The 13,865-nt window shown below is 41.9% G+C and overlaps 1 protein-coding gene and 1 pseudogene across 6 annotated transcripts in view; both read right to left on the minus strand.

Moving 5' to 3' along the window:
* MAP3K3 (mitogen-activated protein kinase kinase kinase 3) overlaps positions 1-13,865 on the minus strand; it is a 72,191-nt gene that overhangs the window by 52,059 nt on the left and 6,267 nt on the right. For 3 of the 6 annotated variants that reach the window (XM_019026778.4, XM_004041155.5, XM_055386861.2), the window contains exons 2-3: positions 9,738-9,859; positions 7,729-7,821 (exon numbers count right to left, since the gene is read on the minus strand). In XM_019026778.4, coding sequence (XP_018882323.1) covers positions 7,729-7,821; positions 9,738-9,859 — 215 coding nt within the window. Of the gene's footprint in view, positions 1-6,314; positions 6,691-7,728; positions 7,822-9,737; positions 9,860-13,865 lie in introns of those variants that run through there. The other 3 variants (XM_019026779.4, XM_004041154.5, XM_063706195.1) reach the window with 2 other exon arrangements.
* Positions 1,327-6,306, minus strand: LOC129533488 (elongation factor 1-delta-like; annotated as a pseudogene).

Below are 13,865 nucleotides of genomic sequence, written 5' to 3' on the forward strand. Positions count from 1 at the left end.
ATTACAGGCATGCACCACCATGCCTGAATAATTTTTGTATTTTTAGTAGAGACGAGGTTTCACCCCTGGCCAGGTTGGTCTTGAACTCTTGACCTCAAGTGATCCACCCGCCTTGGCCTCCCAAAGTGCTTGGACTACAGGTGTGAGCCACTGTCCCAGCCCTGGGACAACATTATATTTAGATATACTAATGAAGGAATCTCCTCAGTGCCTTTATGGAACTGAAGGAACTAAATTTATTTCATAATGAGCCATAACCTAAGCACTGCTCTACATGAATTTATTCAGAAAGGGAATTAAACTTTTGTTCCAAACCACAAATCACTGCTACTTAAGACTAACCAAGCCTGTGACTAAAAAGCAGTGTAAACAAAGATGCTTCTTTGATGCCACGACAGCCTTACAAGCTTCCATGAACCACATGATATGCCCAAATCTTCTGAGTCCCTAAATCTGAATTTCACCCGTCAGGTTGACCATAATAAGCCATAGATAAGGGAAGTTCAGATAAAGATAATTTGATTCAATGCCTTCCAGCCAGCTATTCTTCTTGTCCTCTCTGAGGCATTTCACACTGCTGGGTGGCCAACTCTATTTCCAACTTCTGTGACTCTATCCCAGCACAGGGAACCTGCTACCACTCTGACCACTTCTGCTTCTTTGCTGGTTCCTCTTGTTCATGCCCTCTCCCACCCCTCCCCAAACACGTGACCATTCCTCAACCTTGCGACTTCTGACTTTCTCCTGCTCTGCATACAACTTCTCAGTGGGCCTCTAAATAGATGATTCCTCAATCTCTATATGTAGCCCCAATCACTGAAGCAAGGTTCATCTGCTTGCCACGTATCTGAGGCCAATATGTAGTTGTTAAGAATGTAGCACTGGAGTCCAACTGCCTGCTTCAAATCTTGGCTCTACAACTTCCTAGCTGTGTAACCTCGAACTTAGGTTAGTGCAAAAGTAATTGCAGTTTTTGCCATTAAACCTAACTGCACTAGGCTGGGCGTGGTGGCCTTGTAATCCCAGCACTTTGGGAGGTCAAGGAGGGCAGATCACAAGGTCAGGAGTTCGAGACCAGCCTGGCCAACATGGTGAAACCCCGTCTCTTCTAAACATACAAAAATTAGCCGGGTGTGGTGGTGGGCACCTGTAATCCCAGCTATTCGGGAGGCTGAGGCAGGAGAATTGCTTGAACCCAGGAAGTGCAGGTTGCAGCGAGCCGAGATCACGCCACTGCACTCCAGCCTGGGTGACAGAACAAGACTCCATCTCAGGAAAAAAAAAAAAAAACTAATGGCACTGCAGCCTCATACTTAACCTATAACTTAGTTTCCTCATCTGTAAAGTGAGAATGATAGTATCCAATTTATGGAATTATCAAAAGAATTAAATCATATAATTGGGTAAAGTGATTAGAACAGTACCTGATATACAAGTGGTTGGTAAATGGTAATACAGGTCTATTATCCTTTAGCCAAAATTCTTGGGGCCAAAAGTGTTTCAGAATGCACGTTTTGGATTTAGAGGGGTAGTAAGGTAGATGTTCTATAAATCATGTGATGCCTCCCCAGGGAGTGGAGTGGGGGGTGTCTGAGACAGTACTACTGTGGTAGAGGCAGAATGCTCAAGTATTTCCTGGACCTCTTAAAAGTTAGTTTGGGGGGTTTGTCCCTAGTTCTGACCAACAGCTAGGAACAGAATCAAGTTCTATACTCTCTTCCCTGGCAGGCACATGTCCTAGGACAGAGGAGTCTCCCTCAATCCAGGTTGCTAAGTAACTCTGGGCAACACTGTTCTCCCCCTCCTTGTACTGGGCATACTGTGTTAAATCACTGAGATTTGGAGTCTATTTGTTAACAGAGTACATGCTTTTTATCCAAGCTATCCTAATTTTTGCAATGAAAAGTATGAATATTCACAATAAGTAGAATAAAGAAAGACCATAAATTGCCCTGTGTCTATTCAGGACAGGTCTGGTTGCCAAATGAGTCTGCTACAAATTAAAAAATAATAAATAGAAACTAAAAACTAAAAATACCCCTTTAGTTTGTAGTACTGTTTGGATCTCAGAACTGCAGATAACAGATTATGGACCTACAAAAATCAACGTACACACATACACATACCTCACACACTCTTGAGGTTTTTTCCCACTGTAATCTCAAACTCAATCTAGCCATATGTGTCTATATCAACTACTCTCCTAAACTAGTCTCCCTTCTCAACTATTACTTTCTTTTCAGAGATGGGGTCTCGCTATGTTGCCCAGGCTGGAGTGCAGTAGCTATTCACAGGCACAATCATTGTGCGCTACAGATTTGAGCTCCTGGGCTCAAGTGATCCTCCTGCCTCAGCCTCCCAAGCAGCTTGGACTACAGGCGCATGTCACCATGCCTGGCTCAGTGTCACTATTTCTAACATTGGTACTGCTGTGCTCCCAGCTACACAGTTACATCTCTGAGTAATGCTTGATTCTTTCCTTCCTTTTCCTCCCCACAGCCAGGGAGCAAATTTCAATTCTCCTCTCAAAGGCCTCCAGTATAAGACTCTGCTTCCCATTCTCCCCTGACATCACCTTCAGTGAGACCCTTTCCCCTTGATCCCAGAGTCAATAAGATATAAAGCATTATATCTTTATACATTTATAAATGTATAAAGCTGAAAATAAGATATAAAGCAACACACAAGCCTGGCATTATATTTTGTAAGAAGGTTGCTTTATAATCATCTCTTCCACTGATCCACAACTTTCCTGAGTCATGCTTAAAAATAAAATTTTAATTTTTGTTGTATTTTTTTTCCTTTCATTCACTTACTCTCTTTGGCAAAATAAGGACTGCAATTCCAGAAATGTGGGGAGGCATCAAAGGTATGTAGCAAATGCAGGGAGAGAAATCAGTACAGAATCAGAGTGAGGATACATTTCAGCTCCCCATTTCCAACCCACTCTGCTTTCCTCTACTGTTCCAACCATCTCAATCACCTTTTTCACCATGTTCCTTCTTTGTTCATAAGGTAATCAGTGATACCCATTATCTATGGAATAAAGTCTAAATTCTCTGCTATCACTCAAAGCCCTCTGGGATTTAGGCTCATTCAGTTTACCTGATCATCTCACACTGTTTGTTCCCCACAGGGACCCCCCTTTAAAGCCAGATCAAAGCTCACCTTGTTTCCTGATATATGTCATGTTTGCTTCTTCCCCTAGGCCTTTAATCATTCTGTTTCCTGACCTGGAGTGCCACCCTTCCTCCGTTCTACCTAACTGTTTATACTTCCTTCACAGCCTAGTTCAAGTGCCCTTCCACCTGAAATGACTCCATAGCTCTTTTGGCCCAAGCTCATCTTTCATTTTCCTGGCCTTCTATAGCACTTACTCTCTGTACCACAGAGTGAGGCATAGTCATATCATACTTTCTTTTTTTCATGTAGTCCTCATTTCTCAGTAAGACTGCATGATTCCTGGGGTACAGGGAATATGACATACCTTTCTTCTTTCTTTTTTTTCTGAGATGGAGTCTTGCTCTGTCGCCCAGGCTGGAGTGCAGTGATCTCGGCTCACTACAACCTCCGCCTCCCAAGTACAAGCGATTCTCCCACCTCAGCCTCCCAAGTAGCTGGGATTACAAGCACCTATCATCATGCCCAGCTAATTTTTGTATTTTTGTACAGACAGGGTTTCACCACGTTGGCCAGGCCAGGTGATCCGCCTGCCTCGGCCTCCCAAAGTGTTGGGGTTACAGGCATGAGCCACCACTCCTGACCGACATACATTTCTTTTGTGTGTCTGAGAAGCTTGACCATAGGCACATGTTAAACTGAATGGAGGGTGTCAGCTACTGAGAAAAAAGTTCTAGTACAGAAATTCAGGTCTAAGCAGCTTCATGTCCCCTCCCCACCACAGGCAATCCGGTGAGAGCAGTAGTGACAGCCACACTTAGGAGAGAGACAGTGCGGGCTGTCGGGTTGAACTACAGATTCAGGGACTCAGCAGGAGCAACAGGAATAACTGACAATAACACTAAAGCAGAAATGACCTTCTCAAAGTCTGGACTCAACAGCTGAACATGTAGCCCAAAAAGCTTTCAAGAATCCAGAAAAATCAGGATTTATTAACCAAAGGTTTATGAACTAACTTGACCTGAAAAAGGCCTCAGTTACCCATCATTCTTCTTATCCTCGCTCTGATTCTGTACTGATTTCTCTCCCTGCATTTGCTACATACCTTTGATGCCTCCCCACATTTCTGGAATTGCAGTCCTTATTTTGCCAAAGAGAGTAAGTGAATGAAAGGAAAAAAAATACAACGAAAATTAAAATTTTATTTTTAAGCATGACTCTGGAAAGTTGTAGGAGATCAGTGGAAGAGACGATTATAAAGCAATCTTCTTACAAAATATAATGCCAGGCTTGTGTGTTGTTTTATATCTTATTTTCAAACTGGCCAGCCCATCTTATCAACAACCCTTGAAAGAGAAGGGAGGTCCTGAAGAGCCAGGTCTTTCACACTGAAAGCAAAAGACAGTCTGCTCAATCACTGACCCTGCTGGGGGAACAGATCCTGGAATTCTCTTCCTCTAGAAACGATAGCCAAGGCCCTGCCCTGCTTGTGCCTATCATGAAGAAAGCAGCTTTTCTGTTCTGAAGCACCCACTCATGAACATCTGGAGGGTTAGATCCAGAGCCCAGACTCTGTTCAAGTATCTACCTACCATTTTGATAAGATTCAAGGGAAACAGGAATCCATGGAAATAAGGATTCCATTTCTTCCTCCACTGGGATTTTCAGAAATTAGGCTAGCTTCAGAAATTTGCAAAGATCATCAGATAAACAGTAATGATAATCCCATAAAAAGAGAAAAACCTTAATCCTTTCAGTTCCACAACACTATGGACAGTTGTAGTTAGAAACTTTCCCCAAAGCTCACACCTGCAGTGCCAGAACATAAGAAGTGACATAACCACTGCAACTTTACATTTGTACATTTGTTTTACAATGTACAAAATATTTCACATTCTGTCTATGATCTTACAACAATCTTAAGAGGTAGACACAGTGAGTATTAAGTCTATATTTCAGATGGAAAAACTCACTTCAGAAAGGTTATATGACTTATACATGGTAAAATTACCGTGACTAGGAATCAGAAGGCTTGGATTTACTTCCTGCCTCTACTCAATTACCTTTGTGTAAAAGCTGTGTAAACCTTATACACAGGCTTATAACATTGATGTTAACTGTTGTTGAAAGCACTCTATAAATCATAAAATCCTACATTAATAGATGAGTAACAACTCTATGACTCCTAGGCCAGCACTTTTTTTTTTTTTTTTTTTTGGTTGGTCTCAGTTTTTAATCGTGGCAGGGCCTCACACACTTGCAAACGCGCGCATGCACGCACACACACTCTAAGGCTTCAGACCTTGTTGAAAGCTGCAACATCGACACTCTACACACGCTCTCAAACTTGGTAATCTCCTCTTCCAGAAAGTTTGTCCCCACCTTGTCGTCCTCCACCACACACTGAATCTGCAGCTTCCGGATACCGTAGCCCATGGGCACCAGCTTGGAGGCCCCCCTAGACCAGCCCGTCCAGCTGGATGAAGCGCATACAGGCCTCCAATTGGGCTATGTTGGTCTCATTGTCCCAAGGCTTGATGTCCAGTGGGATGGAGGACTTGACCACCAACGCAGTCTTCTTGGCCTTCTTCTCCACATACCACCGCAGCCACTTCTCCCACAGCCGGGCTGCCTCTTTGTCTTCCTCCTCATTGTCGCTGCCAAACAGGTCAATGTCATTGTCCTCGTCACCCTCTGCTAGTGTGGCTGCCTTCTTGGCTGGGGGCTCCACTTGGCACATGGGAGACACATGCTGTATCTGCGTGGCTGTGTCCCTGTGGCCAGGCAAGCTCTTCTCCAGCATGTTCAGCCACAGGCCAGCACTCTTTTCACTATACTAAGTTGTCAGACCCACAGAGAACTAACACCCATTGATAACTCACTGTGAGTTAATGACTGCTAAAGGGACACTGCACATCATGGCTTGCAAAACTATCCATAGGACCCAGCCACACGTAGGATGTGCCACACATCTAAGAATATTCAGTCAGCTCTAACCATGCTGTAGGCTTCCAAAGACCCAATATACAAAAGGGAGAATACAGAGAATGCTCCTAGTGTACAGTATTCTCTGTACTCCTAGAATACAGAGAATACTGAATCTACCTCCTAGAAAATAGTTAATAGCTCACTGCCCATGTACTTCCATAGCTGCCTATTTGTTCTCAAATCCATTCTCTTTTTCAATTACTTACCAAGCTTGTTTACTTAGGGAAAAGGATGTCTCAAGTCTTGCCAAGCAGAGATATTAAATTAGATTTTTCAGTTCTTCCAGGCCTCAGCACCCAAACGATCCTGTTAATGAACCCACAGCTCCTCTGGCTTTCCTTGCTGGGCCAAGCTTGAGCTCCATGAAGCTGTGCCAGTCTCGACTCTGCCTTGTAGCCAGCACTGCCACTCTCATAGTGAAAGGCTGTTTGCCTCTGCCAGCACCATTCCACCCTTGAATAAACAACATTTCCAGCTAGCCAAAATGCTTAGCTTCTTTCAACTGGGACTCTGTAATTTGAATCTGTAATCCAATTAGACATTTCTTAACCAAATTTGGCAACTCTTCACCATTTAAATTAGGTTTTGAACTTTCATTCCTCTCTCTTCCTAAGCATGGACTTTCCGGCAGAAGAACTGGTAATGAAGAAAACTGTTTCATTCTATCTCAGGCCTAGGCTAACGAAAACTACAATAATAATAATAAATGTGTAACTCTGTGAATTATAAAATTCGATGTTAAATGATTATTAATATCACCAGGCTCCTTTCATTATACTAGGCTATAAATACCTCTCCCCAACATCTTCCCCGCACTGCCTCTTACCCCATCTTTCCTAGAAATGCATTTGCTGAGACTTTGTCTTTTTCTGCTTTCAGAATTTTGCTGAAGAATATCCCTCTTGGTCAGAAGCAAAACATCTGCTACACTTCCCAGGACAGGCCATTCTATAACCTTGACTTCATTAAGAGGAAAAGCTATCTTAGCATTTTATTTCCCCTTTTGCCCATATTAACATAAAACTTTGAGCTTCAATTTCTAAACAGCTGTTCTAGTTCCACATCTTCACATTCTTCTTAAAACAGAAATCTTAGATAGGATTCCCATTATTAGCTTATCACAATGTACAGAAACTCGTGATGTGTGTAAGGAATGAACATACCAATGAATATCTATACATCTCCAAGCATATACATAATTTCTTGCCCAATAAATCAACAGTCCCTTACATAGTGCATAAAGTCGTGCTGTCCAATACAATAGCCACTAGCCACATGTGGCTGTCTAAATTAATTAAAATGATATAAAATTTAAAATGTAGTTCCTTAGTTGCTCAACAGCCACATGTAGCTAGTGGCTACAGTACCACATTGGACAGCAGAGATACAAAACACTTCTGTCATCACAGAAAGTTTATTGGACAGCACTGATAGAGGCTGTTTATGAATAATACTGTTGTGAGAAATGGTGACTAGAAGCACTGAACACAGGTCACGGGTAACCAATGCTTTTTACAAATCCACTAAAACAACTTGTCTGGGAAGTGAATTCTGCTGTTGCAGCATGAGTAGCAGATTTAAAAGTACATTTTGGCTTTAACAGGTAATCTGGATCCTTACCAAAAATTTCTTTTTCTCACTGGCCCCTGCACATGAGCTTGTTGTTACTGTGGGGCTGTTCAGAAGGGCTGAGCTGCTGCTGTTGTGTTTTTTCTTTAAAAACAAAAAAACTGAGGTTAATAATTTGTATCCTTCGTGCAACATAAGTTTGACAACATTGAAGTAAATCATGGATCCAAAGATCTAGTACCTCTTGTTAAGATTACTTCCTAACAGTCAATCCTTTTTAGTCTTCTGCCTTCATAACCACTGACCTCACTCTACCAGCGCAGCAGCAGGCACAGCAAAAGATCAAGACTTCCCTCATCATGGCTTTTAGGCTCTAAGCAGAAGGAGTCCTAAAAAGGAATCCTCCTTCAAGGAACTACCAGTGACCATTCCACCCCTCCTTTTCCCAGCCTCGTCCTTTTGGGCCTTCCAATTCAAGAAACCTTCCCCTTTTCACCCACTAACTGATATTCATGCTAATAGTCCAGTCTGGAGAAAGATCAGCTAACTGGAGCAATGTTAGCAAGCACACACTACATAGGAAGACAGGAAGGAAAGTGAGGTCATTAGGCTCAAGCATGGGGGAGGGGACTCACTTCTGGTAAAATGCTCCTTCCAAAAGTGGCTTTGAATACAAATGAGTTATAGCAAGGGAGAACTCACACAGTCAGACTGAATAACATATGAAAATAGTGTAAGAATGGGCCCTTATCTGTTTATACCTCCAGTACTATAAGGTAACAACAACAAAAGCAGCTTTTTAAACTAATCCTTCTGTTTTAACATGAAACAAAAGGACTCCTCTTCCCTTGGGGTCCCTAGGATTCCTAAAGGCAGGAAATACTCTGGAAGGCTCTATCTAGCAGACCACAGACAGGAAAAGTTTTAGGGCCTTATACTATCTCTAGGAACCAATTCTGAAGAATTGGTAAACAAGGTGCAAATGAGAAGAAAGGAGGTTAGCTGACAACAAACAGAACCAAAAGGGAGAATGTCATACACAAATTTTCATCAAACATGCCCAATATAGCTAGCTGACGCAGCACTGGATACCCACTAGGTAGGAAAGCTCCCCATCATTCACTCCTCTCTGCAGAACAAAGTACCCAGGAAACAGGTAAGTGGCACTACAGGTGAGAAGAAGATTCTCAATGACACACAAGTTTAAATGTTAAGGAAAATAGGCAATGTTTTCCTAAAGAAGCATACAACTCTCAATAAAACAGGCACTATCAATAAGGTTAATAAGGTTAATAAGGTAAAATAACTGTAAACAGTAATAACAAAATCACTCATTATTGCCTTTAGAATATACTAGGTGACATTTTAATTAATAAATTTACCTTCTTAATTATATTTTACATAAGCTAATACCAAATTAATTAGTTTTTCCTGACTATATACTGTAAGGTAGCTAAAAACCTTCTGACTTAGGGATCATGAATCTGAATTAAATATTTGCCAAATATCAGTAAAGGGGAAAAACGTATATGAATACTGTCCCCATAAAAGATGAAATGCTTACACAAGGTTTTAAGACTCCAAATCATAGATCCATAACTGCATGGCATATATAACTTTTTTTTTTTTTTTTGAGACAGAGTTTCACTCTGTCTTGCCCAGGCTGGAGTGCAGTGGCACTATCTCGGCTCACTGCAGCCTTTGCCTTCCAGGTTCAAGCGATTCTCCTGTCTCAGCTTCCTGAGTAGCTAGGACTACAGGCATGAACCACCACACCTGGCTAACTTTGTGTTTTTTAGTAGAGACAGGGTTTCACCATGTTGGCCAGGCTGGTCTCAAACTACTGACTTCAGGTGATCCGCCTGCCTCGGCCTCCCAATATCACTTACCATTTAACCATACCTGGTTGGTATGTATTACTTCCCATTTAACAGACTGTGAAAGGAAGGGGTCAAAAGCATTCAACCCTGGTAATGTAGTCTCCTTGGCTTTTCGTATATTTCCCATTTGAAAACATCTCCCCAACAAATCTCACTTAGCTCTGCCAGGGTCACACACACCTGCCTATTTGAGTGACCTGTGTCTTTGTTCTTCATGGTCTCATATCCAGGCATCCGGTGACGTCGGTTCATCTGGAGGGCCACCAGATCGTTCATGATTGAGTTCAATGCCTCCTGTTCGTCTGCAATGAAAGAGAGCACATGGATTAAGATACTTAAATACAGACCAGCAAAGCTCTTTCACAAACTGTATAACTAATACTCAGGGAGTTCTGCCCAGGTAAAATGACAGACCCTGTAACTATAATCAGATGCAGCCCAAAAGGTCAGACTATGGCAATTTGAATTTTAATGGATTCTTTTTTTTCTTCGAGACAAGGTCTTGCTCTGTCACTCAGGCTGGAGTGCAGTGGCGTGATCATAGCTCACTGCAGCCTCCAACTCTAGGGCTCAAGTGACCTTCCCACATCAGCCTCCTGAGTAGCTGGGAACACAGGCATGCACCACCATACCTGGATGATTTTTTTATTTTTTGTAGAGATGGGGTCTCCCCATGTTGCCCAGGCTGGTCTCCAACTCCCGGACTCCAGTGATCCTCCTGCCTCGGCCTCCCAAAGTGCTAAGATTACATACAGGTGTGGGCCACCATGCATGGCCTTTAATGGTTTCTTAATAGCCCTCCAGATTTCCTGCAGCAATATTTACCAATTCATTGCAGGGAAGGGACACGCTCAAACAGGGCAGTTGGTCCAGTGCCAGAGAAACTTAACCAGGAAAAATAGATGAAAAATTGAAGTGAAGAACACAGTACAATGTAATATGGTACTGAATGAAAAGATGAATCCATAGAGAGAGGATTATGGCACAGTGTCAATCCCAGACTTATTCTTAAAGCATCATAAGGAGGAGAGCACACTTTAAAAGGTACCAAATAAGGTCCTCAGGTAACTGCTTTGAACAGAAGTTGTTTTACAAGCCTAGCATTTGAATGCCACCACCACCAGCAACCCCCACAACTCTTTACAGGTTTACAGGCCTTCTACTTCCCATAGGGAAGTCAAAGCGTAGTTCTATTGTTTTTCCTCCCTAAGCTGACCAAGCAATGCACTGTCTCCACCTTACTGGCATTACTTTTAATCCCCTTTTCTTGAAATAGCATGGAGTACTAGAGTTCTCATACATTGAAAACAACTGGCCAAAACCCAGAACACAAACCAGTCCAATTCCATGTTGTACAAATTTTTCCCAGGTCCTTTAAGAGATCTTTGCCCATTCAAATAGCATTTGGAGATTGAAAATGAATAAATCTGTTGATCGTGAAGGGAACATGAGGGATGAGTTGTTACATTTGCTTTGGTGACAACTGAGCCATTTGGGGACTTGGGGCACACCTTAAAAGAAGCAAATACAAAAGATTCCACCCAAAGAGAGTGCCTGTCTTCTGCCCTTTATCACTGTCCCTTGGAAATATTCTAATACCCTGTGGAAAGAAACGAACAGCATGAAATGTAGGAAGTAAAACTGCTCAAGTCTCTTCTCCCACTACTGATTAACTGATTGACTGACTGATTGAAACAGGGTTTCACTCTGTTGCCCAGGCTAGAGTGCAGTGGTGCAATCACAGCTCACTGCAGCCTCCTCCACCCCCAGGCTCAAACAATCCTCCACCTCAGCCTCCAGAGTAGCTGGGACTACAGGTGCACACTATCATGCCCTGCTAATTTTTGTATTTTTTATTGAGAGAGGGTTTCACCATGTTGCCCAGGCTGAGTTCAAACACCTGAGCTCAAGCGATCCTCCCTCCTTAGCCTCCCAAAATGCTGGGATTACAGGCATAAGCCACCGTGCCTGGCCCCTCGCCTTATTTGCCTCTCCCCTCTTCCTAGACGAAATCTGCTCTGGTGCCCTATATGCCCTCTGACGAGGTACAGAAAAGGACAAAGTTGCCTATAAAGAGGTTTTTGCTTGTTCAGGAAAGTAAAATTAGATTTTAAACTTGCAGGAAAACCACCAGGAGCATAACTTCCCATATGATTCCACTTCAAAACATATACAAAAGTATGTATGAGAGTGACATAGCTGTAATATAGAAAGCATGCAGTAAACGGGATAATGAATGAGGAGAAAGTGGGTATCTACAAAAAGACATCTGTCAAATTAACACATATATATCCCATCAATTATTTTATACCTTCTACAATTTCCCTATAACTTCTTTAAAGAAGGGAACCTGGCTGGACAGGGTGGCTCATGCCTATAATCCCAGCACTTTGGGAGGCTGAGGCAGGTGGATTGCTTGAGCCCAGGAGTTCGAGACCAGACTGGGCAACATGGCAAAACTACATTCTACAAAAAATACAAAAAATTAGCTGGGCATGGTGGTGCACGCTGTAGGCTCAGCTACTTGAGAGGCTTAGGTGGAAGGATCATTTGAGCCCAGGAGGTTGAGGCTGCAGTGAGCCATGATCATGCCACTGTACTTCAGCCTGGGCGACAGTGAGACCCTGTCCCAAAAACAAAAAGGGAACTTGGTTTTTTGTTTTGATTTTTATCCTCACAACCAAACTTTAAAAACTAGAGCATAACATCTAAGCTAGGAAGATTGGCTTATATATAATATGTATAGGTTTATATATTAAATGGCTTAGATATTATTAAATATATATAAAATTGGGCCAACTGTAATAATAAATTGGGATCAATACAAGGAGGATTATGACTACGTTTAAGTGTTTTCTGAGGAGCATCCAACAATACTCCTAAAAGCGGAATGCATGGAGTTATCAGTAACAACATTAACCACCCTAAGTATTGAGAATTTTCAGTTCTTTCAACTCAGATATTGAACAAAGATGGATGTGAATACACATACAGGCACACACATACACACACCACTTTTCAAGTCAGATCCACAAGTATGACTGAAGAAATCATTTCTAATTCTGTATAAGATGATGCTATTATAAGAGCTGGTTTATCAGGTTGACAAATTCTGTTTCCAGGAAGCTAACCAATTCCTGGCATTACTTAATGAACAAACTTGTTTAGTAGTTCCAGAGCTGAGAACACACTAGTGGAAAAGTTTGGCACTGTCATCTGAAATCTGGGACAACTGACACAAGCGAATCAGGGTTATAGAATCTAATTTTGTGTCAGAGTAAAATACATTCCTAGAGGTAGACAGGTTCTTCAACTGATATTTCAGAGGACATGTATAAAGACAGGAAGTAAATCAAGTGGCTCTTTTAGGCATTTCTTCCTGGATTGAGGTTTTGTTTTTGTTTTTTTTCCTTCTAAAAAGCAACATCACTATGCACACTTGGCTGCCACAAGCCAGTTATCTCTGTGGTATGGACTGAGACTAACTGAATTATCAGCACTCCTTCAATGTGGCATTCTTTAAAAACAAACAAAACTTTTAAAAACAAATAACAGGCTGGGCGCAGAGGCTCACGCCTGTAATTCTAGCACTTTGGGAGGCCGAGATGGGTGGATCACTTGAGGTCAGGAGTTCGAAACCAGCCTGGCCAACATGGTGAAACCCCGTCTCTACTAAAAATACAAAAAAATTAACTGGGCGTGGTGGTGTGCGCCTGTAATCCCAGCTACTTGGGAGGCTGAGGCAGGAGAATTGCCTGAACACAGGAGGCGGAGGTTGGTGTGAGCTGAGATGGCACTACTGAACTCCAGCATGGCGACAGGGCGAGACTCCATCTCAAAAAAAAAACCAACAAATAACAACTTTCTTAGACTGAAGCAGTTAGGAATATGAACTTCAGAGTCAGAAAAATTTGGTAAGGAGGCCCTGAGCAAATCATTTATTCTCTCCAAACCTCAATTTCCTCATCTGTAAAATGGAGATAAAGCATCATTTCACAAAGCTGCTGAGAGAGTTAAAAGCAACAGAAAACCTACGAATTATTTCTTATGGTACCTAACACAGTAATGCTAAAAAAATGCTGGCTATTATTATCATCAATGAGAAAAGGTCAATGGAAAAAGACTGGAGGCCATTTAATCTACCCTAATACTTAATTTTATTACTGAACTTTTATAAATCATTAACAACAATTTACTGAATACTTATCTTGTATTATACATTAGAAAGTTTTAAAAGATATTTCAAGGTGTTCAAACTCTAGGGATAAAAAGATAAACAACACACAAATACAAAATTGTATGAGAAAA

The sequence above is a fragment of the Gorilla gorilla genome, chromosome 4 (assembly GCF_029281585.2).
Source record: "Gorilla gorilla gorilla isolate KB3781 chromosome 4, NHGRI_mGorGor1-v2.1_pri, whole genome shotgun sequence".
Classification (NCBI taxonomy): Eukaryota; Metazoa; Chordata; class Mammalia; order Primates; family Hominidae; genus Gorilla; species Gorilla gorilla.